Source organism: Suillus clintonianus (assembly GCF_016758775.1).
Source record: "Suillus clintonianus strain FC179 chromosome Unknown DEU56scaffold_7, whole genome shotgun sequence".
Lineage (NCBI taxonomy): Eukaryota > Fungi > Basidiomycota > Agaricomycetes > Boletales > Suillaceae > Suillus > Suillus clintonianus.
Genome location: NW_024539231.1, coordinates 244,739 through 268,377, shown reverse-complemented (window position 1 = coordinate 268,377; position 23,639 = coordinate 244,739). Strand labels below are relative to the sequence as shown.

Here is a 23,639-nt window from a genome sequence, read left to right as displayed (position 1 = left end):
AAAGGTCTATCTATGGAGTGTAGAGGCAGCACTCAGACGGCAGAGTGGTGATCAAGTTGCCGTGCGTATGCGTATTGTTGTTAGTGTCTTTCTAACGGACATCGGGTCTCGTTCAGAGTGACGTAAAACGCAAGGCAAGTTATCTCTGCCTCTCTTCCACATTGGATCTCAGTTCTTTGTCAGGGACGCGCAGTTCCATCTAAAGACGTGCGCCAATCAATTGTGGACAAACTGGTCTTTCGCTTATTTATCTAGGCAGATGTTTGTCGCCCCTCGCATACCTAGACAGAAGGCCAAGAACGGCTTGGCTAGATATGTGGGTCCAATCATGTCTTTCTCCAGCTAAGCTTGCTCGCTTAACATTGATGCAGGGTGAAGATTTCTGGGGCAATGATACAAGTCCGTCAGCTCCGCTCGCGGGCCCAACAGCTCCCCTCCGTTGGCGTAGTTTTTTCAATTCCCTGCGCTTCAGCCCCCGGCCTGCAAATGTTCCACAATCAATACCGCTCGAGCCCCGGCGTTGGAATTTCAGCCTGTTTCCCGGAGGAAGGTCTATACGCACCGTCGATGTAGCACCCGGTCGCAAGAAAGATGTACGTGGCTTGGCATTGCTCCTTTTGATACCATTGAAATAAATGTTTGCAGAGAATTGCCATTGCCCCTCCTACCGCTGCAGAATTGGCCAAAGCAGAATTGGCTGCAGCTACTCAATATGCGAGTGGCACAGAGCTGGGCAGTTCACTGCAACAAAGTCAACCTGCAGTGGGGGCGCAAGAGTCTCAAGGACAACCAACACAAACACGTGTCCCGACTGACGAGTCGGGAGACAGAGACATTCCCTATATAGGAGTGAGCTGCTGTGGACTTGTCTTTGGACTTCGCCGTCCCCCTTCGAATCAGTCATGAGTTAAATTGCTGGAACTGTCAACTACATTCGTCGGTATTCCTTCTTATGAAGTTCTCACTCGAAATTTCGACCGTGTACTAGTCTATATCTATGCACGAACACATTTCAAACTACTGGCAGGTAGTTTAGCTTTGGTGGTGCAATTGAGCGGGTTTGTTCGCGCTTTTGACCATATATGAATCCTGCTCTGACTTTAAGGCTGCATAGAAAATATCACAGATGTACATGCTTGCTAAGGAATTCTTGACGTCATAAAAGTCAGTGGTCTCGGTCAGTTCCAATCCGACGGATCCTCTCATCACCCGTTTTATGACCTCCAAGTGGGACGTGCTACTCCCATGGATGCAATTTTTTGCACGTCATCTGTTGGCAGCGTAGAGAAACTCATCGATGGATGTTTTATTCAAACTTACTAGCATGTCTGATGTTCGGGTCTCCTGTTACACCAGTACTGTATGAACGTACCGAGCTGGCAAGGGCCTCGCTGTGGCAAATTATGCTACCTGACTGGCAAGTGGTTCGATAAACTTTTTTTTTTACCGTTACCTTGATCCCTCGGAGTCTCGAGCTCGAAAGTGATTTGCCGTCTCGTCTGGATCACGATGTCGGCCCTTAGCGAGCTTAGTCAGCAGGTAAAGTTTCCGCATGACAAATGTCAGTTGCTGGACTTCTGATTCCACCCATGACCAGCCTGCTCGCTGTGTCTCTTGGCATCGAGGTATTCTATCCGACATCGTGCTTTGAGAATTTGATATGTATACCTCTAGCTAGCGAAGTCTGCGGAGTCGCGACGACTTTGTGGTACCCAGATACTGACATCAAGTCACGACACACCACAGGGTCGTTGTGCCCACTGCCCATTGCAGAGTCGGCCTGATTTTTTCAAATAGAGGACAAGTGTATTCCGGGTGCTTGGCGCGATCCGGCAGCGCGAAGAACTACGGCTGTGACGGACCGTGCAGCCGCGTGCTTCCCAAATTGTTCTCATACTTGAAGGCAACGGACGTTCGTGTGAGTGAATATTGCTAGAATTGTATGTATTTGCTTCAATTGTGAGGCTGTCCATCATTACCCGCAGCAAGCTCTTGCTTCTGTTTCAAAATTCAAACGGCCTGGAACTTCTCTTCTCTTCACTAGCTGTAGGAAATGAGACCATCAACCGCACTGTATGCGCTCCTGTCTGTTCTCTTTGCATCCGCTGCCACGGTTCTCGACCAGCCGCTTCAGGATGTACTCAACAGGCCCACAGTCGATATTCTGGCTGACCGTGATGCTATCATAGAGAAGCTGCTTGCTACGTATTGGGACGATCCGCTTCAGGATGTACTCAACAGGCCCACAGTCGATATTCTGGCTGACCGTGATGCTATCATAGAGAAGCTGCTTGCTACGTATTGGGACAATCCTGTACATGTTATGCGTCTTCTGGATCCCGAGAACGCGTCAGAACTCGATGCGCCACGATTGTTGCAAGTCTTTGGGGCCAAGGCAGTATGGATGACCGAAGGCGACAAACTGCGCCTTCGACAGCAGGGCCTCGGGTTCATCGACCTCACCAATCACCAGGATTTGCACGCATGTTCTGGGTCTGCTGAGTCAAGTCCGTCCACCTCGTACTTCCCTGATTTATGATAAGCTAAGTGTCGAATAGCATGGCCTAAATTACAATATCAAGAGAAGGTGAAGTCAGTCACAAAGCTTTTGAGCAAGGACGAGATGAAGAACAACTTGGGGAACTTAACCTCGTTCCACAATCGGTATTATCGCTCGGAGTTCGGTGTCCAGAGTTCACGCTGGTTATACAATCAGATTCTGGACGTGAGTGTCATCGCATTGAACTTTTCAAACTCATGTGTCCAATCTTCTCGTGCAGATTGTCTCTGCTGCCCCTCCCGGTGTCCGTCTGTCAGTCGAGACATTCACTCACACGTTCCCCCAACCTAGCGTCATTGCCCGCTTTGAGCCGTTCTTTGGACGTTCTTCTCACAATTCGATGATAGCCCTTCCGCGCATCATCGTTGGCGCTCACCAAGACTCTGCAAATTACCGCTTCCCTTTGCTCCCTGCGCCTGGAGCAGACGATGATGGCTCAGGAACAGTCACGATCCTCGAGGCGTTCAGAGCCCTTGTCCAATCCGGGTTCGCGCCAGAACGCCCAGTCGAGTTCCACTGGTATGCCGGGGAAGAAGGTGGCTTACTAGGAAGTCAGGAGGTCGTATCGGAGTATAAGCAATTAAAGAAGGAAGTGGGCGCTATGATCCAGTTTGTGAGCATGCCAGTAATCCATCCATTGTGAGCTGAGAATCAACTGACTACTAGGACATGACTGCATATGTACCAAAAGGAGAAGTTCCCATTGTGACCTTTATCACGACGGACGTTGATTCGAATCTAACGAACTGGGCGATGACCCTTGCAGAAGAGTACAGTACGTCTGTTGTGGGCGGGGCGAAACTCTTGTGAGTGGGGTACCACAGTTCTCGCGGTGTTCCTTGCTGAGCTTATTGCGTAAAGTGCCGGTGCAGGCTCAGATCATATGTCATGGCACCGAGCAGGATACCCTGCCATATTTGCAGCAGAGGGTGATCCGTTCAGGACATTCAACCCGTACATCCACACGTCGGGAGACAGGATGGACCTTGCCGATGGAGAGTTTTCATTTGAGGTGCGATGTTTTTTTACCTGATGCACATTACGTCGCGAATCATTGACGATGTAATACAACCAGCATGCTCTCGAATTCGCGAAGGTTGCTGTCGGGTTCGTGGTCGAGCTCGGTGGATGGGTCGAATAGCTTCGTAAAGATGGAGTTATAGATACTAACTTGGTCGTACGGACCAATGATGTACTCCAACTTACAGATATTCTCAGTTTGTGATCAATCTCCTCACATTGCTACTTACAGCCATGATGCATGAAGGTCCTGTCGATCATTAGGCGAGCCAATGGATCAATCTTGATTTGCAAGTACATGTGGTTCAATGCCATTTCTCAATTGAAACCATGGGACTTCCCGCCTTTGCATATACAATGGGAGCTTGGCTGCCTTGAGTCACTGACCATCATGCCATCATGCCATGAGTCCGTTCGATTGGCATGTACGTCAGCGGTGAGGCCAGTACACTGCCATATATAATGAGGCGATCGTCTCTGTTTCTTCTTCTTCTGTTGTTCATTGTTTCTGTACTCGATCATGACTTGGAAGATCGTAGAATACTGGTGTTTGCAATTGATAGAGTCCCTAAAGTGTTTCCAATGTTGAGTCAACAAACGTTTTGACTCGGAGTTCAGCAGATTCTTGACCACATTATTGCTTGCTAAGGAATTCTTGACGTCATAAAAGTCAGTGGTCAGTTCCAATCCGACGGATCCTCTCATCACCTGTTTTCTGACCTCCGAGTGGGACGTGCTACTCCCATGGATGCAGTTTTTTGCACATCATATGTTGGCAGCGTAGAGAAACTCATCAATGGATGTTTCATTCAAACTTACTGGCACGTCTGATGGTTGTGGGTGGCAGAATGGCGTGGGACTCGGAACAACTTGTGGCGTTTCCCAGGGTGGCAGGTTTGTGGACACTGGACAAGTTCTCCTTGAGTTCAGTCCGCCATTTGATCAAATAGAAGGAAGTGTCTTCGATAGTATTATGATTGTGGACTAATGTTTTGATATCTCAGACACTCAACTGGAGTCCACAAGCAGATTCTGCAACCGAATGGTTTCAAACCCATTGTGCATAAGCGCCTTTGAACCATTGATGCGCCGTGGACTGTAAGCACTATTAGTAGACCTGCAACTTTCATACGTTGGTACGTTACTGTCCGCAATTCTGACCGCTGACGCTTGATGTTGGTGGTCAACTGTAGCATAGTACCACCGTTACGAAGCAAGGGAAAATGTTAACGTGCTCCCAAGGAATGTGATTGCTGGCCACACTTCTTTGAAGCAACTTGACATTTTTTCACTGGCTACCACTGATCGATTTATTGGCCAATGGTGTGTATCAACCCTTCAAAATTGGTCGTCCACATCGTTGAACTGAACCGGAAAAGGACAATAGATATTCTCTCCACTACCTCTTCGCGGAGTCCGAAACACCGCACCGACGGACACAAGTAGCATGACTTGTGGACGTTTCCGCTTTCGGAACATCCACAACTGAAGGCGGTTAAAAGTCACATTTCCTTACGAGCGCGATATTTCAAGACCCAACACAACGTTTCAAACTCTTAGTCCACACCCTACCTTCCTCAAGAAATATGTTCTCTAAGCCTTATCGTCATATCCCCTTCTTCCCGGAAACACCTGCTGGATTCAGGATGTTGAACTCTACGAAAAAGTCTTACCTTCGTCCCTTCATTTTTTCGCGCAGTCCTTTACCGCACGTTGGCTCCCCTTTGAGCAGCCCCGCTCGGGAGCCAAAGGCACCCGCATTCTTTGATAACAACGCACCTCCCACACAGGGCCTTCCATACATCTTCGAACCCACCAACACCGCCCGTGTTGGTCGTACACCCAAGACTGCTCCTATGCCAAAGGTCTTCAAGAAGAGTGCCCCCACCAAGACTTCCCCCAGTCAGGTGATCCACACTCGCCGCAAACACGGTCACAAACGCTTTACCTACCATCTCAGCCTCACTCGTCCTGGCCTCCGTCGCAAAGGCCCCCGTTTCCATAACCCCGCCAAGCTCAAGCGCGTCAAAGCAGCGGTGGCTCTCGTCAATCTTGAAGACGTCGCCCTCCAGACCATGCAAGCCGGTAGTATGACAGATGAAGATCGTATCTTCCTCAAGCAGCTTGAAGAGCTCCGCCTGGACCAGCGGCGCAAGCACACGTTTGGAGATGCTAGGGAGGCCGTCGCCCGTGCTGAAGCATTGTGCCCAAAACGCGAGTTGGAGCACGCAGAGCGCGACCGCCAAGCTGCCCTGCGATTGAAGGACAGACCACGCAGGCAAAAGGAAGAGGAGGAATTGCGCCGTTTGGAGGAGCTGCGCCGTTTAGAGGAGGAACGTCAGCGGCAGGAGGAGGAGAAGCGCAAACAAGAGGAAATCAGGCGCAGAGAGGAAGAATCCAGGCGTCGCGCAGAAGAACGGGCACGCCTTCATGAGCAGCGCGAGCGCGAGCAACAGGCCAAACGGGAGGCTTTCCGTAAAGCACAGGAGGAAGATGAACGCCGGGCCCGTGAGCAAGCAGAGCAGCGCCTTCGTGAAGAAGCTCTACGGCAGGAGAGGCAGCGCCAGGAAGACCTTCGCAACACAGCTGAAGCTGCGAATATCATCGCTTTTTTCCAGCTCTACGACGCCAAGTGGAATGAGCTCAAACAGAGCAAGACATTGACCTCGGTCATGCTCTGTGAGATGCCATGGCCCATCTGTAAGCACAGTTGCACATCCCCCGATGATATCTCCCGTCGTGGCCTGGAGGAATTCATCTTCCATCCCCTCCGCCCTGGGATGGAGATAAAGTCGCGCAAGGACCGCTTAAGAGCAGAGATACTTAGATTCCACCCCGACAAGTTTAACTCACACCTCATGCTCAAGTTGCGGGAGTGCGATAGGGAAAAGGCACTCGAAATCGCGGGAGCGGTGGCTAGAATGCTGACGGAAATGTTGGCTGAGGAGATTGAGAGGGAGAAGAGTCAATAGATTTCCCTGTAAATCAACCAGTAAAATTGTATAGCCATCAGCACCGACATATGATATTCGGAGAGTAAGGCTTGGTCGCACGTACTTCCGGGAATGTCTGTCCGTCAACGTGGTGCGAGTTCACTCAAGTCGATTCATGTCGATATGAAAGCTGGGGTCCATGGTTTTATGATACCGGCAGGGCTCAAGAATATTTACATTGAGATCAAAAGGAACTAAATTAGTGCTCTCTCCTCGCCGAATTACCAAATTATAGGATATCTCCCAGAGTATATAAATAATCCACATGTCCAGCAGATACAACTTCATGACTCCGGTCAAAAAAGCACAGCACCAACGTGCTGCAAGAAACCTTTCGGAGGGATCTCAGGACTTTCGGTTTCTTCATAGCTAGGGATCCCCTGTTTGATTACAAGTGAATCTGAGTCCCAGTTAAGCTGATGTGCCAAACGCGCACCGTAGTGAAGTCCATATCATCTAATTTCCAAATCTCCGTGCTTCGTGTAACCTTCCAGAAGAGAAAGAGCCCAAAGAATAACGGGATATTCAAGTCTGTGATAATTGGTCAGAAATTATCGGTAGAGACGGAAACGCCTACATGAGGTCAAGAAGCTTGAGGCATCAAAATCCCAAAACACGTTATACCCATTTATTAGGATAAATATTATACACCAAATAAGGCCCCAGACGGAGAGCCACGGCTACAAACCGGTATCAGTGATTATTTTAGATGTTTTGGTGATTCTGTCTGACCTGTAGAGGATTCCAGTAATGCAGTTTCCTTCGGTCGATGCCTTGGTAACGTAGTCCGCGATCTGCACAATCCGTTAGTGATGATCCATAAATCCGTCCGGTACTCACTGAAGAAAATGTAAGTTATATTAATCGAAAGCCAGCCGAAAAAACCACCCATTACACAGAGATGCTGGAACCAGCTGACGAACGATATGAGCCACATTATGAACAAAAGACAAACTATGGAATTCACTTGAACACAGTCTCTGCGCCTGATGATACATTCATTAGAGACAAAAAGGCGAAGGCACTCTGTTGTAGACCCCACATCAGCGTCCGTAATACTTAGGACTAGACAAGCGCCCATTCTTACCGAGCATAGCACTGCCACAATAGGCACGCCCTTCTTCGTACAGATCGTGAGGAACTGGGGTGCTTGTTTACGAAGTGCCAAACCATAGAGGATACGCGAAGAGCAAAATAGGAACGAGTTCCCTGCGGAGAATGCGCTGGTTATGAAGCCTGCATTCACTACAGCTGGTAACACTAACATGGCAGGGGGAAATGAGACACAACTGTATGGAGAACCTCGAGCACACACCTCTTATTCCTGAGGTCTGCATCGCAATCACAAATGGCGACTTTGCAGAGAAACCAGATCCCATCAACAGGTCTGAGTTAGTTGAAGGTACAATGAGCCCTGCAACGAAAACGCCGAGAATCTGCTGAGCCGTAAGAGGCTATTCATCGTAAGATAACATGATGCTCAACGTAGAAAATAAGGATTCGGTAGAAAACTCTGCGAATAGCCTTGGAAATATTCCTCCGTGGGTTCTGCGTTTCAGAAGCTGCACTATCGGATTGTTAGTGAATATATGCTAGCCCAGAATGAGATAGGAAATACATGGCTACTATCTCCATTCCTTGGTAAGCGAACGCAGCTTGTGTGATGACACTCATTATTCCGAGGAAATGATCAAGTGCGGGATACCGAGGTTCAAGTCCAGGTCCAGCAAAGACACCCGGATTATTCCAGTACTTTGGATAATCAGCTCATCAGTCCGCCGTTAAATCAGCACGTACTTGAAAACCAAGTCGCTGGTGATTCGGTGCTCCCCCAAGGTCAATGACAAGGCCAACAATGATAAGACCAGTAATCATTATCACTGATAAATACGTTTAGTTCGATGTACATTGACAGAAGACTTCCTTACACTTTAAGATCGAAAAAGCAAATTCGGCTACTCATCCTTTAGCACGTTAATTAAAAAAGCATAATGGACCTACTTTCTCCGAAGTATCTAGAAAATGGGAATGAATACATATGGCATAACCTGCTTAGAAGACTCACACTACACCGAAAATGTTCGTGGCGCATATCAAGATACAGACAATTACAGTATAAACTGCGGCGTGATGTGACTAAGCGAGATTCCGACCTTTTGAACACAACAGGAACGTCAGATATAGTTCAGGAAACTCACATCCCACATGGAGATCAGTATTTGTGCTCCAGATATTTCCACAGGGACGAAGAACCTGAAAAATATTGATGTGAATCACTGACTGGTTGTGAAAAAAATATGCACATACGCATTAGTCTAATGAAAGGGAAATCACCATATAGGCACAATTTCGATGGAAACAGAATGAAAGCTCACGAAAAAATAATTCTAACAAGTGACGCTTGATTAGCCATGTTAAACACGCTAAGATTAAAGACGCACCCAACCAACCTAGATAATATATAAGGTCAGTCGGAGGTAGGACTATAGGCTATAATAGGTCACTCACTGCAAATCCCAATGCGGGATCTACCCAGCGGGAGGCTATGTGACAAGGTAGTAACTTCTCATCATTCCAGTCTCAAAAGGAGAAGTACAAACCGAAGTAGGGAAATGATCCTGATATCGGGGCGAGGGATGTCATCTCCCCGAGTGAACATAATGACCTTGCTGAGTTAAGCAGGCGGACAGAACCCGCACAAATCGCAGACTTACGAATACGCTACAGAACCAACAAGGGCAAATGCAATCAAGGCACCAAGTGGTCCAGCTGTTCGGATGGCTTCCCCTGTTCCAAGAAATAGTCCTGTACCCATAGTGCCAGCAATCTTGAAAAAAAGGTCAAAGAAGTTCGAATGCAAGACAATCGGAGACTTGCAGCTATCCTATTATGAGTTGCGAATGAGAGCCAACAGGATAAGTAGAAAAACTGGCACATCTGTCGGAGACTTACATCTGTATATGTCGTTGCTTGAGCCTTCGTCTCACAAGATCCATGGAAGCGACATCCAGTGGAAGATGACCGCTTGAATTGACTTGAAGTACTTCCACGTGAGTGGCATCATTTGAATGTCTGCGCTCTTGGAGCCCATAGGCTTCTCCCATTGCGACACTGTGAGATTAGGCAAGAAGGTTGGGGAAGGTAGTAGTGTGAAGGATGTTGACAAAAGACGGTAATGCGTCGTTGTACCCGTACTTAAGTTAGCGGACTACAGCAACTTGAAATCGCTCATCAAGCTCCGCATCAGATCTGGCCCAACTCAAGTCCGATAGAGCAATGGCTGATAGCACGGCTCGGGTAGGTAATGTCCGCCTAGGCGATACACAGGTTCAACGTTCCAGGACCAATTAGAGCTCGGCGCAAAGCTTATCATCTCGTAATCCTGAACTGCAATTGGACGCTCTTCAAGGGGGTGCGATGCTCTGTGCATTTGGTTATCCATCAGCGTGTCAATGTCAAATGCACGTTTACTTTAACTATTCTCGGAGCGTGAAGCTGAGAGTGTACGGAGTGGAAGATGTCCCCCTCGATGTGAAACTGTGGAGAGGGAGAGTTCTATGTATTCACGCAGCTGTGTCAGTAGTGCACGTGTGGGCAAAAGTTATCAACCGGAAAATTCCCAGAGTGCCGCGGCATTTGTGAGGCCTTGTGTGGCAGTAATTTAAACTCAGCTAAGCGATCAAGCGCTCATAACTTTTTCAGACACTGTTAGCCCTTACTTGTGCCTTATCACAGGTAGTACGCGCAGGTGCGCGAATAATACATGCACTCCATGGCGAGAAGACAGAAAACCATTTCCAAAGGCCAACAATTCAAATCCCTGCCAGACAACTACGAGAGCGGCGTACCAGAATCACTGCACCCTACGTTGATTACGGAGAGGGGCAGAGCAGCTCTTCAAGGCTGACTAGTTATCTGACGATAGAGAAAACCCGCTCGATGACTCTGCTGTCTGTACTCCAAAGCACATACAATGGTCGAAAGACGAAAGACTGCGTTCAACTCAACCAAGTTGTCGGTTTGCTGTGAGTGACAATCGTCCTTCGCAGTCCTTCCCATGTGTTTGGCCCAATCTATATCTGGAACATAGTCTAACATATATATGGTTCACAGATCCCGAGAGAGCTCACAATATGAGGTCCTTACACCAGGACAGAGGCTAAATTTGTAGATCGTACGTCTTCACTGAGTCACTGGTGGCTCTGGGCATGACCTATGTAGCATTGACAGCAGAACCCTAGCGACACGACAGCAGAAGATAGGTTTTTACTGACCTTCCACTATGCAATGGAGGAAAACGGCCATGTACATCCCGCCCACGACCGATAATATTTGGGATTTGAAAATCCCTGTTATGACTCACCTGTCGTCACGATCTTTCCTCTTGGATTTAGTTTTTTCTCTCGAAGAGAGCTTATAGTCCACTCATCTATGAGCCCTTTATCACCTGCTTTGCGTCCCTCGCAATTTCCTCTAGACCTACTGTCGGCTTCGTTATGACATCTCCTTGGACGTCACTAGATTCTTCCCCAGGCCAACGCGTTTTCTTTCGTCCACTTGGAACAACTGAATCATCATTCTATTGGGATAGCGTTTTTAACAGCACAGCAGACATCGTAGGCCACGTACACCTTCGCACCACGCAATCAAATGACTCAGACATCCATTCGCATCCGAATGTCATGCGTTCTTGGGCATCTGTCAAAAGACGCTTTCCCCTTCTTGCGGCCGAAGTGCAAGAATATGAATCTGGTTCACGCTTCATTCTGCGTGAAGAAGCGGTCGCAAATCTTCGGCCTGATGATGTCACATTCAAGGAGGTCAATTCGCTTCACCATGTTGAATGCTTCATAAACGATATCATGGATGGACAGCGGCTTCTTTCATCTCAGTTACTTGCTCGCATTTACATTCTGCGCCGAACAGACAGGCATGATCATTTCCACATCGTGATTATCGTCGCTCACTGCGTCACGGATGCCCCGTCCACTAGCACAGTTGTCAGGACGTTCTTAGACACGCTGTCATCTCGGATTGAACCACCGTACATTCCTCTGGGCGAAAGAGTGCATACGTATCAGCCCTTAGAGAGTCGTTTGAGTTATGGGGATCTTCCGCTTGTCAAACGACGATGGAGGCGGGCTTTAGGCCATGCAATCCTCACAGTGTGGATGTCCAAATTCAAGGTCGGCATTCCACTTTCTCAATCAGTGGCGTCGTAACAAAGCTGAAGTATTGGGGCAGGGTGGTCAAACGCTCCCTGGAAACTTCAGGCAATCCACATTTCGTACACCTGCGAAATCACGCAGCCATGTCTCTATTTTTTCTAGCAAAGTGTCTTCCATCATTCTCTCCAATTGCCGTCGCCATAACATCACCATGAACAATGCGTGCTATGCTCTGAGCCAAGTGGCTTTGGCACGCGTTCTATGCCGACGGTACCTCAGGGGCCAGATCTTGGAAGAAGAATGGGAATACAGGAAGCGCCAACCCATGCATTTCACGGGGGGGCTAAACTTGCGCCCGTACCAAGACATGGACTGGTTTCAGACGGGCGGCTCGGGCGATGTCGGTATCAACATCAGCTTCTTCTGGTATAACCTTCCGTTCATGCCCCTTGGTGAGATGTCTAAAGGGGATGCAAGCAAGCTGGAACTTGTCGATGGGGCACCGGACTTCCCGGCGCTCATGTCTTTCGACCGGTTTCTTCTTCGGTGCGCTAATGTGAAGGCACAAGCTCAGAAAGTCTTCAAGCACCCCCGGTTCGTTGACATTTGCACCGCTGGACACGATCGAGTTGCTTCAACGAGGGAAGTTGCTTTGAAGTGGCTAGAGATGAACGATGGCGGTCTCCCGGAGGATGACCATGAAGGTATAATGCCCGTTCAGTCTTTAAACCCCATTATCACACAAATAGGATCCACCTTGGGCAATGTCAGTGGCTCTCATAATCCATATTCAACCAGCTGAACATTTGCAGATGGAGACCGTGATACCACTGTACTATCCTCTGCCTCTCGACCAGGAGCTGTCACCACTGCGTAGTACGACCCATCCCCATCTGGCCGGTTATCCAGCATGGTCGCCCCCTACTGATGCCATCGAGGATGCCAAAATACCACGACTCCATATTGAGCACTGGCGCGCCCATATTCATGCGCATCCTGGGGAATTCTATCTTGCTGCAACATTTGCACACCAGCAGCTGCAATATTTTACTTCCTACGACCAGCACGTTTTCAGCGAGGAGACCGTACAGGAGTGGATGCGTGAGCTCAAGGATGCGACGCTGTGGTATCTGGGCCAGCCTCACGGCGATGAAATGCCCTTGCAGAGTAAACTATGATATATGTCGGTGCACTTCGCCCCCAACAACAGAGGGAAAGTGAGTCATCGTTGAATACGACTCCAATACACTACTGTTTACCTGTCAGCAGAATCCAGTCCCCCCCCCCTTCTCGGGCCACGCTGTCTAGCTCGTTGTAAAGTTTGTCCAGTCCAGGGAGCTCTATTCCACGTATCACCTCACTTGAGTTGTAGACCTTTATCTAGTGAGGATCCAGTATCCTTTACGCGCCGACCATGCTTCATGTCACGGTTTGCTGCAGATTCAGTCCGCAGTGATCAATTACTCTTCGCGTGCGTCACTGAGTCCTACCACGTTCGGACACGATTCATTATCTGATCAATCGTATTTATGACGATACTACTTAGCGCTGTGTGTGCCAGCGCGAATTCAACAGCGCACAATTGCGATCACCACCTACGTCTCTCGATCCCAGGTGATTGTTTTTTAAAGGTAGCTGCTAGTGAGACTTTTTTTTTCAAGAAACACGATTTTCACGCACGATGTCAGCCTTTTCATCAGAGTCAATGTACTGGGCAATGACACCCAAAGCCCTTGAAGCGGAATTAGCATACTACCTACGATCAGTCGAAGAGCACAGCGCACCGAACAGTCATTATACGAACTTCAATACTCTCAGGATCGTTCAGAAGACCTTCAAAGAGTTTGAAGAAGCTTTGCAGATGCTCCTGGAAACCCTCCACGATGCTTTCGAGGACAGTGAACAAAATGAAGATGGCGATTTCAATTACAAATACAATATACATAAGTAATATACATGATCCCTGTACAGTACCCCGGCGGGGATCACTTGCCAGAATCTTGTCTCATGTTACACACCACCGCAGGCTGATACGTGTCTGCGCTCCTGGAAAACAACTACATGCATGCCAATACGCTCATCAGAGCTGGCCATGAGCTGAGTGTGATATTCTCGAATGCTAAGGATGAGACGTGGTCCTAGCACAAACATCTGAATGGGCTGGACAATTTGAAGAACGCCGAAGTAAATATTATCTGCCATGGAAGTCGAGTACTATGAAAGGAGTTGTTAGATGCACTTGCAGTGACGATCAAGGATCAACGCACAATGATATTTGGAGTCAGCGAGCCGAAGCTGAAGCAAGAAACAGCAACAAAACTAGCAAACGTGGAATTTCAGTGAAACAAGATACATCCAAATTTATCACCAAGCTAACTCACGCTACAAAGTATAACACGTGACTTTTTGTTAACACCGTGACCCAGTGTCCAAGGGTCGATCCTGTCGAAGATTGTCGCAGTTCACGGAAGTGTTTGATAGCGATCCAGAGTGCAAGACACAAGGCGAGGGTCTCCCATACAAAAGTAGGTATTAAGGTCTCGTTATTGAGAGCCATCCTGCCTCTGTGAGAGAAGACAACACATTGATGGTTGCCGGAACGGATGAATTCATCTGGTAATGATTCGTATATGAGTATCATGTGCTTGAGGCTTTCATCAATAATCGAGACTTACTCCCTGTAGCACCAATGTTTGCTATTACTATCATAACTCCGGAGGCGATCGTGCAAGTCAGCAAGACTACACCGAGCAAGACGAATATCTTCCTGGATCGCTGATACATGGCAAGTATCCGAGCCATGATGATGACTTGCATCAAGTTTTAGTGATGTCAATAATAGCAAGGTACAACAACCGAGCAGCTCACCGCCCAGCATGGCATTGACGACGACAGGCGTCCATACCTGTACGAACCAGAGGATAGTGCCTGAAAACCCAATTACTGTTGTGCATTATTGAAATAAATGCTTCTAATGAACTCACAACTGTTGATATTGTTACCTTGAAGAGATAAACTGATCGAGAATATCACTCACTCCTATGCAGGAGTGCAGTGAGTAGTTGGAAGGACATGGCAGGCATCAGTGGAAAATACGCACTGCATCTGTCATCGAGACTGTCATGATGGTTGCTGAATTTCACTGGTCAGAAGAGACGAACACTGTGGAATTGATGATACGTACACAGCACGTTGGTGCTGATTGCGAAAGCCGGCTTATTAGCACAGTGCGGTGTCATGTTGCCTTCAAGTTGCAAACGTACATTAAAGATAGTAGCCCGATGTAGCGCACCTAGCATATTGTAAAGTCAGCACAACTTGTCAGCTGCGCTCACAAATTAACATGAACTACGTACACCAATATAAAGAACAGTCATGAGGGACCAGTGTTGCCTCTGTCCGGAATCATCTTTATAATATATCCCGTTTGCTTCTGATATAGGATTTTGCTCACCCAGACCAGTTCTACCTATAAAACGATTTTTAATGAGTCGGCTGAGCCGTTAATGTCACTGACATACCTCTTGTCCGAATCTCAGTACTGGAATACCGTATATGTAAATAAATGATTCCAGCACTGAATGGTATCTCACTCACCCCACTCGTACACCACAACAGTATATGATGCCACTGTGAAACCGCAATCAATGACAGTGAGATATCACCAGCATTATCATCATCTGGATTGACTTCACGAACCTACAAAATAGCTGAGAACACGATCCCAATGTATTAGAGCCCACCAAACGGGGTCATTTGAGATTACGGCCATATTTGGAAAATTGGATTGGAGAACTTGATGAATACAAAACGATGGAGTTCGTGGAGATATACCACGAACTAGCGCCTTCATTACCAAAATAGTAGAGAAAGCTGTAGTATCTGTTTATCAGGGCGTTGATTGATCACCGCAAACATTGTCAATTAATTGGAAAGGGGGCATGGATTTGGACGCGTACGTATCTCAGATTCACAGTATCTTTTGACATTGGATGGTCTGACATATCATTGCATGGCAGAAAGGGGGCTATAGGCTGTGCAAGAATCAGAATGACCCCAGAAATATCAGAAGATCAAGGGGCAGACTGCAAGGAACAACAAAGTCACTGTCAACTATGACGTCTTTGGGCAGTGAGCCTGCAAATAGATAGACAGATAGATACTGCTAAGTTACCTGAGCACCTACATCACCTTGATGAAATTCTGTCTGGCCGTCACTCCGGATCTGCCAAAGCAGTGTTCCCGTAGTTAGCTCTCGATCATCTTGGTGTCACAACGTCATACGGAGCTTCGGCATACAACTGCGCTGCTCAGCCTATAGAAGTGAGCTGGTGACCTCCGGTGTCGAGCGACAAAAAGACTTTCCTTGCCTGAATGGTGTGGGTTGAAATCCACTCCCTGAACGTGAGACCATAGGCGAGCAGAAGTAGAATGGGTATCATCACGACCAATCACCAGAACTGCCCGTCCTAAAGATTTTTGATACTGATGGGGTTTCCCTTTATATCATCCAATCATAATGTCGCGACGCACCAGAAGGATTTCTGTTGGTAAGGAAATTGCTCCTGATTCGTCAATTCGAAAGTCAACCCGAACCATGCGCACCAAATTGCCTCGTTCGTCGGATAACGCCTGATGTTTCAACGATAGAAATTGACAATTCCATAGAAAGTAGGGCGAAAGATACGTGGATCATATAACGTTACGCTAGCGAATCCAATAGCACTCTGTTTAAAAGGCCAACGATCAGAGGTGCGTGCAAGGGTATAAAGTCATAGCAAAATTCATATACGGTCGACTGTGCGAACAAACCCGCTCAATTGTACTACCAAGCTAAACCACCTGCCGGTGGTATGAAATGTGTTCGTGCATGCACATTGACTGGTATACATACGCGAGAACTTAATAAACAAAAGGACGGTGGTAAGTAGCTGACAGTTTCAGCAATTGAACTTATGAGTGATGCGAAGCGGGACGGCGAAAACCAAAGACAAGACCACAGCAGCTCACTCCTATATAGGGAATGTCTCCCACCTCGTCAGTCGGGACATGTGTTTGGGGTGGTCGTTCTTGAGACACTTGTGCCCCCGCTGCAGGTTGGCCTTGTTGCGGTGAACTGCCCGCTTCATTTCCACTCGCATGTTGAGTAGCTGCAGCCAATTCTGCTCTGGCCAATTCTGCAGCGGTGGGAGGAGAAATGGCAATTCTCTGCAAACATATTTATTTCAATGTATCAAAAGAAGCAATGGCGAGCCACTCACGTTTTTCTTGCGACCGGGAGCTACATCAACGGTGCGGATAGACCTTCCTACAGGAAACAGGCTAAAATTCCAACGCTGGGGCTCGAGCGGGATTGATTGTGGCATATTTGCAGGTCGAGTGTTAAAGCGCAGGGAATTGAAAAAACTACGCCAATGAGGGGGAGGCGATGAGTCCGCGAGCGGAGCCGAGGAAATTGTATCATTTCCCCAGAAATCTTCACCCTGTATTAATGTTAAGCTAGCAAGCCTAGCTAGAGAAAGACAAGATTAGACTTACATATCTTGCCAAGCCGTTGTTGGCCTTCTGTTTAGGTACGCGAGGGGTGACGGACATCTATCAATAAAAATGAGTGAAAGACCGAGTTGTGCACAACTGACTGACACACGTCTTTAGATGGAGCTGCGCGTCCCTGGTAAAGAACTGAGATCCGATGTGAAAGAGAGACATAGATAACTTGCCTTGAGTTTTGTGTCACTCTGAATGAGACCACCCTGCTGTGCGAGTGCTGCATCCAAGCTCCATACATAGATCCTTGCGTCCAATCCAGCACTGACAATGTATTTTCCATCGGGAGACACGGCAATAGTTAACAGTTCATCATCGTGCAAGAGTGGATCTCCGACTTGCTGATTGGTCTTGAGGTCCCAGATGCGAGCTGAGCAGTCTTGTGATGCGCTAACAAGATAGCTTTCATCAGGTAACAGACACAGGGATTTGACGATGTTAGTATGACCCCGAAGAACAACGAGCTCCTCCCCATCAATCAACCGCCATTTTCGGATTGTGCCATCGAATGACCCGGAGAATATATATGCGCCGTCCTTGGACCAACACAACGACGCCACATTGTAGTCATGTCCCTTTATCTCCATGAGCAGCTCGCCGCCATTTGACCACACGCGGATTATACTGTCCGTACCGCCGCTCGTGAATTTGTCGCATTGCGGAGAGTATTTGACAGCATACACCCAGCCATGACCAGCCTCTATTGGTGTCGCTATTTGCTGGCCAGTATTCGGATTCCAGCGTCGTATGGTGCCGTCTTGCGATCCACTTGCTATCTCCAGCGCATTAGGAGACCAGTCGAGGCACCTGACTGCAGCATTGTGCCCCTCCCACGGGTCGCTGACCGTCCTGCCCTTCCTGATGTTCCACAATCGTAGCCTGCCGTCTACGCTTCCACTCACGACCATTGTTTCATCTGGATGCACTGCTATTGACGGTACCGGTCCTCCGTCGCCGTTCCAAGGCCTCCCCACTAGCTCTCCGTCTCTTGTCCACTGACGAATTGAACCATCGTCCGACGCGCTCATTGTGTTGCAACTGGTACCCAAGCAGGCAAGGCTCCCTATGAGTTTGGAATGACCCTCGATAATACGCTCTGGCATCAAGCTCCCTGGTGAACGTTCTGGTTTTGGTTTCGTCCATGATGTGATCTGAGTATTGTGGTTGACGAAGTAGGACCGACCGAGTGGTGAAATGTGCCATTCGCATCCGGGAAAGAGTTGTCCACGATAATCTATGTTCAACCATGAGTTCCTCGCTCTCAATTATACATTCTTCGTTCACCTAGACGCACTCCTGGTGAAGGTCGGCTCCATGAACCCATTGCCAATGTGCCATCTTCATAGTGTGGTTCACCATCCATCACCTGAAACTGCCACCATTGAGGAGGTAGAGCTTCATTCCCGCCTGCTCCTTGTTGAGTAAGTCAGTAGCCATCACTAGTACGCGGTTGCTCACCCTCCCAAAGTGCATCCTGACGATGTTGTGCACCATATGGTGGCGGATCCTTTTCGCTCGTCCGAAGAGGCGCACCGAATGCCGGCGAGCCTAGAGGTACTTCTCGTTCTACCATTCTCTGTCTTTTTGGTGTGCTTGACCCGACCACTCTTCGGAGCATGACAATGATCGAAAAAGTATCTGGACGGCGCCGTGCTTTACAGACAGATGGACCGCAATGCGAACCCTGATGATGCGTCAAATCAATAGTTGAGGGCAAGGATAGATAGTGGGAGAGGTGAAGATCGTTGGCTGTGCATGCCGTATTTACAATTGAGGGCCTGTTTCAATCGGAACTTGATGGCAGTGTTTCGAATCTTTAGGCCGTTTGATACATCTTGGTGCGTGAGTTACGCCAGATTCGTCAGTGAGCGCCAAGATAAGGAGGCTGTCGTTGTTACATTGCGATGTATTTGATCATGAAGTACGCCAGTCACAAGCAAGACCTTGGATTGTGCTTCCCTACAAAGAGTTGCCGTCGAAGTAAAGCGACTTCGAAGTTCGAAATCGTGGGAGTTCCGAACGATTGACTTCGTTGTACAATCGTCGTACACTGGCAGTATCTAGGAATGTCATAGACGAGCTCATGCCAGCAGGGAGAAATGAAAATGAGCATTGAGGACCATTTGATTATTAATTATGTAATCTATTCTAAGCCGGCACAACTTTCAAGTTGCTAACACTTTCGATGAATGTTTATAGGCATGTGTTTTCGCGCGCGGTCGGTCCATAAATGCCCACAAGACGGAAGAGCAAAAATTATCGAGAATGTCAACAGACTAATGCATTGAGGCGGGACGACCACAAGTAAAGAACAATCCACAGCACCTAATTCCATAGGAAACTTCTCCCGTTCCACCACTTGAGCCGTGAGTTTTGAGGCTGTTATTCAAATGGCTAACATCTTCTAGCTGTGATGTATCGCTATGATATTATGGGACACGGCAAGCAAGAAGCGGGCTCACCTTTTCGTCTGACATGCAGCCATCCCAGTGCCTGTATCACTATGACATTATGGACACGGCAAGCAAGAAGCAGGCTTGCACTTCCATCTCCTCAGGCTGTGCAGACGGGCCCACCCGGGCCTAGGCCTATAGTTGCGCCTTCAGGGGTTACACAGCAAGTCGCGCAGGAGCAATCCTCGATGACCATAATAGTGCTATCTTCCGTACAGTAAAACGAAAACGCCCAGCCATTGTTATAACCTGCGACTACTTCGCACCCAAATGACTCTGCAAGCACCCATAAGTACACGGTCTGACGTCAAAACAGCTCAAGGTGATTACCTTTCTGGGCGCATGGCGTGCCGTTAGGGTCCGGCGCCGTGACCACGCCCGCCAGCACTGCAGCAGACATAAGTATAGTCGTGAATAAGGTGAACCTCATTGTTTCACTTCAGGATGGGATGATTGCACTGAAAGTCATCACTTCGCTTTATACATAGACAGTACTTATAAGGTCTCAGCCCAGAAATATGTATTTGCTGTGCGTTCCTAATGCGCCGTGGCACCACGATATCTCTTGACGCTCCATGTGATTTCGCTAGTGTCAAGCTAAACTTCACAGACACCATCAGTTTTCCCGACGATCTACGGGTATGTAAGTTTTTGGCAGTTCTTGAATCATTTCCTATATATGACGATATAATGCCATATAAGACAGTATCTCTTCTCGCTGGTTCTCTGATGCGCCCTTGCTGTCCAAATCACTGGGCAGACGCCACGAGTCCGTTGTTGACTGTAAATCTGCTGGGATGTGCTGTAGCTGCGTCGTTCCGCGTCAGAGCGTGGTAACCAGAATGTCCTACAGGGACAATGTGCTTTCTGGGAGTGGGTGAATAGCGTTGCTTGTTTGGGTTTGTCACCGTGACATTACGAGACGAAACTTGCAGTTGTTCGGCAAGATTCGAACCGAACTTGAACCGCTCGATGTTGTCGGGGCCAGTCTCATAGACAGTCAGGTCTCTTGCGACAACCCACTCGGGACCACAGATGCTCTCTCCAGTCTGGTCGAGCTCCGCGGCCATGTCAAGGTAGTGGATGGAATCGCCATCGAAGACGAACAAAAGGTTGATCTCCAGGTACGCGAAGTGAATATGGACGTAGACGAAATAGAGTCTGACGAGGGTTAGGACTTTTTTGCTGTGCACTGGGGCTTCGCGGAGGAGGATATTCCGGAGGTCAGCACGGGTTGGGAAAGGGCCCAGAATGGGGATGTCAGGTTTGAGTCCCTTTATGTCGTATTCAGAGTCTAATGGATGGGGGAGGCATGGGGAGGCTCTGCGATGCCTGGGAAAGTGAGTTACTTGATTTGGTAGAAACTCTTACCCATTGTTGACTCCCCCAATGCCTGGTACCGTTGAGCACTACCCATCTATCTTTACATTCCCTCATTGCTCTTCCACAGGACAAGCACGTCAGACTACTCAGCAGCCAACTGAGCAATGCTATACCACGATGTCTGTTGTACCGCCCCCCGTCATCAACATGGTAGTACTTCTCGGACTGTCCTTCCACATTAAACCGATAATTCTCAAAGACATCTCACTCAACGCCACAGTCGACGATACCCCCCAATGATGAGTTTGCGGTATCTGAAAATACATGTTATGACGATCATTCGAATACGATGAACCTCGAGTTACGGTTAGTCTACCACTGATTCCTCTTCATAATGATCATCTCACACCGTGATCAGCCATTCTGGTCGGACTGTTTTTCCTGGCTCGTCGAGCCACGTCGCCAACTTGTCCATCTACACCGCCAATCATACACAGTTTAACACTGCCATGATGGACAATACAGCACGTCCACAACTTCCAACAGCCAATACAATACATGACAACATGTATATTCCAATGATGCCTAACAACGCACCTGGGCCACAAAATGTCTACGAGCGTCCTCCGGCGGCCTACATGAACCAGTATTATGACATCCCTTCTCACAACCTCCCAAGCTCTCATGGTGCCCTGTACCACAACCCGGTAACAGGGAGATCATATTCCCCAGCAATGTATGCCCCTCGTCACCATCTACGACTAATTACTTTGCTTACAGCTACCCCCATATACAGGCATCTAAATGGCAATGGTACTTATTCACCTCAATACATCTCGCCCAGTATCTTGTATCCTTTTCTTTGCGTCTTGCCAATCTTTGTTGAGAGTGAGCATGAAGTTTGGGTTTGGTGCGGGTGCTCATTGAAGCCAGTAGGCTGGGAGAAGCTTTGCGTCGTCGTAGGGAGAAAGAGGGTTAGGTACTCTCGACCTCTAGCACTCTGGCGAAGAATCCAACATAATTTTCCTGTTCTTCCACTGCAGCATTCAAAGCGAATCGCAAACCATCTTCTCCTCTTCGCAAGCATTTCGAGGTTTCAATCTGTCACAATAATGTCATCTTCTAGTCCCGATAATACGGCGAGCTCACCATGCCATCACGCAGGGTTTATCCTCACAACACTACCACCGTCTACTCGTCCTAATCCCATCACTCGAACGTGTCAACCATCTTCTTATTCCAAGAATCTCGTTGATAATGAGTATCACGGCAAACCAGGGTGCCGTCAGGCCATTCGATGATTCTTGCCGGCGTCGGGCAAACAAAGTCGTTGTCCATTAAATCCGTCAATTGTACGCCCACTGGCAAGGACTGCTATATGCGTTTCAACAGTACTACTGAAGGTGGTTTACCAGCATCACATTCGACGTAGCCACTGTGATCTCCTACACTGTCAAATCCATGGCATGAGGTCCAGCGTATAATTAGCCTGCATCGCATGTATCACGCCCTGACAAATCCTTGTGTTATGACCATTGAACGCAGGCCGCGATTGAAATGAATATATGAGCAAGGCGCCTCCCTCGTAAGTAGTACTTAAGCATGTCACTGCAATCCTCACATCTTGACGCTCGCTGACGAATTTCGCGCAATGTACAGAAATACATCGAACTGCCTTGGAACTGCCCCTGTGACATTCAAAGCACTGCCATCGATATACGGTTGAAAAAGGCAGCTGCAACTACAGCATGCACAGCCGACCGTTTAGCAGGTCTCTTCATCACTTCCACCATCTCTCGTCGCTCTTGATTTTGCGCATTATCCACTGTACACTGTCCCCTCAGCACAGCCGCATTTCAAAACTTTCTTCATCACTGTGATGGCGCCCCCAAAGGCCCAGTTAAGCGGATCAGCAAATCGGAGAGATGGAGAACGAGGAGTGGTGTTGAGCTCACCGGCAGTTGGTGCACCTCTTCGGACGAGAGAGAAGGATCCACCTCGCTATGGTGCACAGCACCGCCAAGGTGCACGTTGGAAAGGTGAGTAATCGCGTTGTGATGGCTAATGACTTACTCAACAAGGAGCAGGCGGGGATGGAGCTCTACCTCCTGAATGGTGGCAGTTCGAGCTGTTGGATAGTCAAGTGGTATATCAAGATAACACACTTGGGATGGTTTCATTTAACAGACCTTTTCCTGGAGTGCGCCTAGGTCAGCGATGAATGTATCACCAGCAGCGAGAAACTCATGGTTGAACATAGATCGGCCCGGACGACTCGTTCCCGGATGCGAATGGCACATCTCACCACTCGGTCGGTCCTACTTCGTCAATCACAATACTTGGACAACGTCGTGGAAAAAGCCAACACCAGAACATCCACCAGGGAGCTTGACGCCAGAACGTATCATCAAGGGTCATTCCAAACCCATAAGGAACCTTCAAGCTGTCTGCTTGGGTACCAGTTGCAATATAATGAGCGCGTCGGACGATGGTTCGATTCGTCAGTGGAAAAGAAATGGAGAGCCAGTAGGAAAGCCTTTGGTTGATGATAGAGTAAGTGTGGGCGTGATGGCAA

General features: G+C 48.3%; 6 protein-coding genes across 6 annotated transcripts; 4 read left to right on the top strand and 2 right to left on the bottom strand.

The window, feature by feature from the left end:
* The first annotated feature begins 1,586 nt into the window (after positions 1 to 1,586).
* DEU56DRAFT_776035 (Zn-dependent exopeptidase) lies at positions 1,587 to 4,148 on the top strand. The gene is made up of 8 exons (XM_041351683.1): positions 1,587 to 1,625; positions 1,679 to 1,918; positions 1,986 to 2,507; positions 2,559 to 2,725; positions 2,781 to 3,173; positions 3,227 to 3,366; positions 3,422 to 3,572; positions 3,636 to 4,148. Exons 3-8 carry the CDS (start codon positions 2,054 to 2,056, stop codon positions 3,699 to 3,701), a joined length of 1,371 nt encoding a protein of 456 aa, XP_041213405.1. The 5' UTR covers positions 1,587 to 1,625; positions 1,679 to 1,918; positions 1,986 to 2,053; the 3' UTR covers positions 3,702 to 4,148.
* A 910-nt stretch (positions 4,149 to 5,058) lies between these two features.
* DEU56DRAFT_776033 (uncharacterized protein) lies at positions 5,059 to 6,638 on the top strand. Its single transcript, XM_041351682.1, has one exon. The coding sequence runs from the start codon at positions 5,167 to 5,169 to the stop codon at positions 6,550 to 6,552; it is 1,386 nt and encodes a 461-aa protein (XP_041213404.1). The 5' UTR covers positions 5,059 to 5,166; the 3' UTR covers positions 6,553 to 6,638.
* Positions 6,639 to 6,705: 67 nt separating this feature from the next.
* On the bottom strand, positions 6,706 to 10,156 carry DEU56DRAFT_776012 (general APC amino acid permease). Its single transcript, XM_041351681.1, has 18 exons — positions 9,561 to 10,156; positions 9,288 to 9,400; positions 9,174 to 9,238; positions 9,082 to 9,116; positions 8,908 to 8,960; positions 8,772 to 8,826; positions 8,646 to 8,709; positions 8,371 to 8,453; positions 8,192 to 8,325; positions 8,059 to 8,140; positions 7,889 to 8,009; positions 7,661 to 7,833; positions 7,541 to 7,599; positions 7,414 to 7,487; positions 7,306 to 7,367; positions 7,151 to 7,253; positions 7,010 to 7,104; positions 6,706 to 6,953 (listed from the first exon to the last, which is right to left on the bottom strand). The coding sequence occupies exons 1-18, from the start codon at positions 9,675 to 9,677 to the stop codon at positions 6,870 to 6,872; spliced, it is 1,572 nt and encodes a 523-aa protein (XP_041213403.1). The 5' UTR covers positions 9,678 to 10,156; the 3' UTR covers positions 6,706 to 6,869.
* A 913-nt stretch (positions 10,157 to 11,069) lies between these two features.
* Positions 11,070 to 12,919, top strand: DEU56DRAFT_907944 (uncharacterized protein; the record flags this gene model as incomplete). The annotated part of the gene is made up of 3 exons (XM_041356944.1): positions 11,070 to 11,759; positions 11,818 to 12,507; positions 12,554 to 12,919. 3 exons carry the CDS (start codon positions 11,070 to 11,072, stop codon positions 12,917 to 12,919), a joined length of 1,746 nt encoding a protein of 581 aa, XP_041213402.1.
* Positions 12,920 to 20,490: 7,571 nt separating this feature from the next.
* DEU56DRAFT_907941 (uncharacterized protein) lies at positions 20,491 to 21,158 on the bottom strand (the record flags this gene model as incomplete). The annotated part of the gene is made up of 2 exons (XM_041356943.1): positions 20,491 to 21,073; positions 21,124 to 21,158. The coding sequence occupies 2 exons, from the start codon at positions 21,156 to 21,158 to the stop codon at positions 20,491 to 20,493; spliced, it is 618 nt and encodes a 205-aa protein (XP_041213401.1).
* A 91-nt stretch (positions 21,159 to 21,249) lies between these two features.
* Positions 21,250 to 22,225, top strand: DEU56DRAFT_514964 (uncharacterized protein). Its single transcript, XM_041346593.1, has 4 exons — positions 21,250 to 21,430; positions 21,483 to 21,800; positions 21,861 to 22,043; positions 22,108 to 22,225. Exons 1-4 carry the CDS (start codon positions 21,414 to 21,416, stop codon positions 22,175 to 22,177), a joined length of 588 nt encoding a protein of 195 aa, XP_041213400.1. The 5' UTR covers positions 21,250 to 21,413; the 3' UTR covers positions 22,178 to 22,225.
* The last annotated feature ends 1,414 nt before the right edge of the window (positions 22,226 to 23,639 follow it).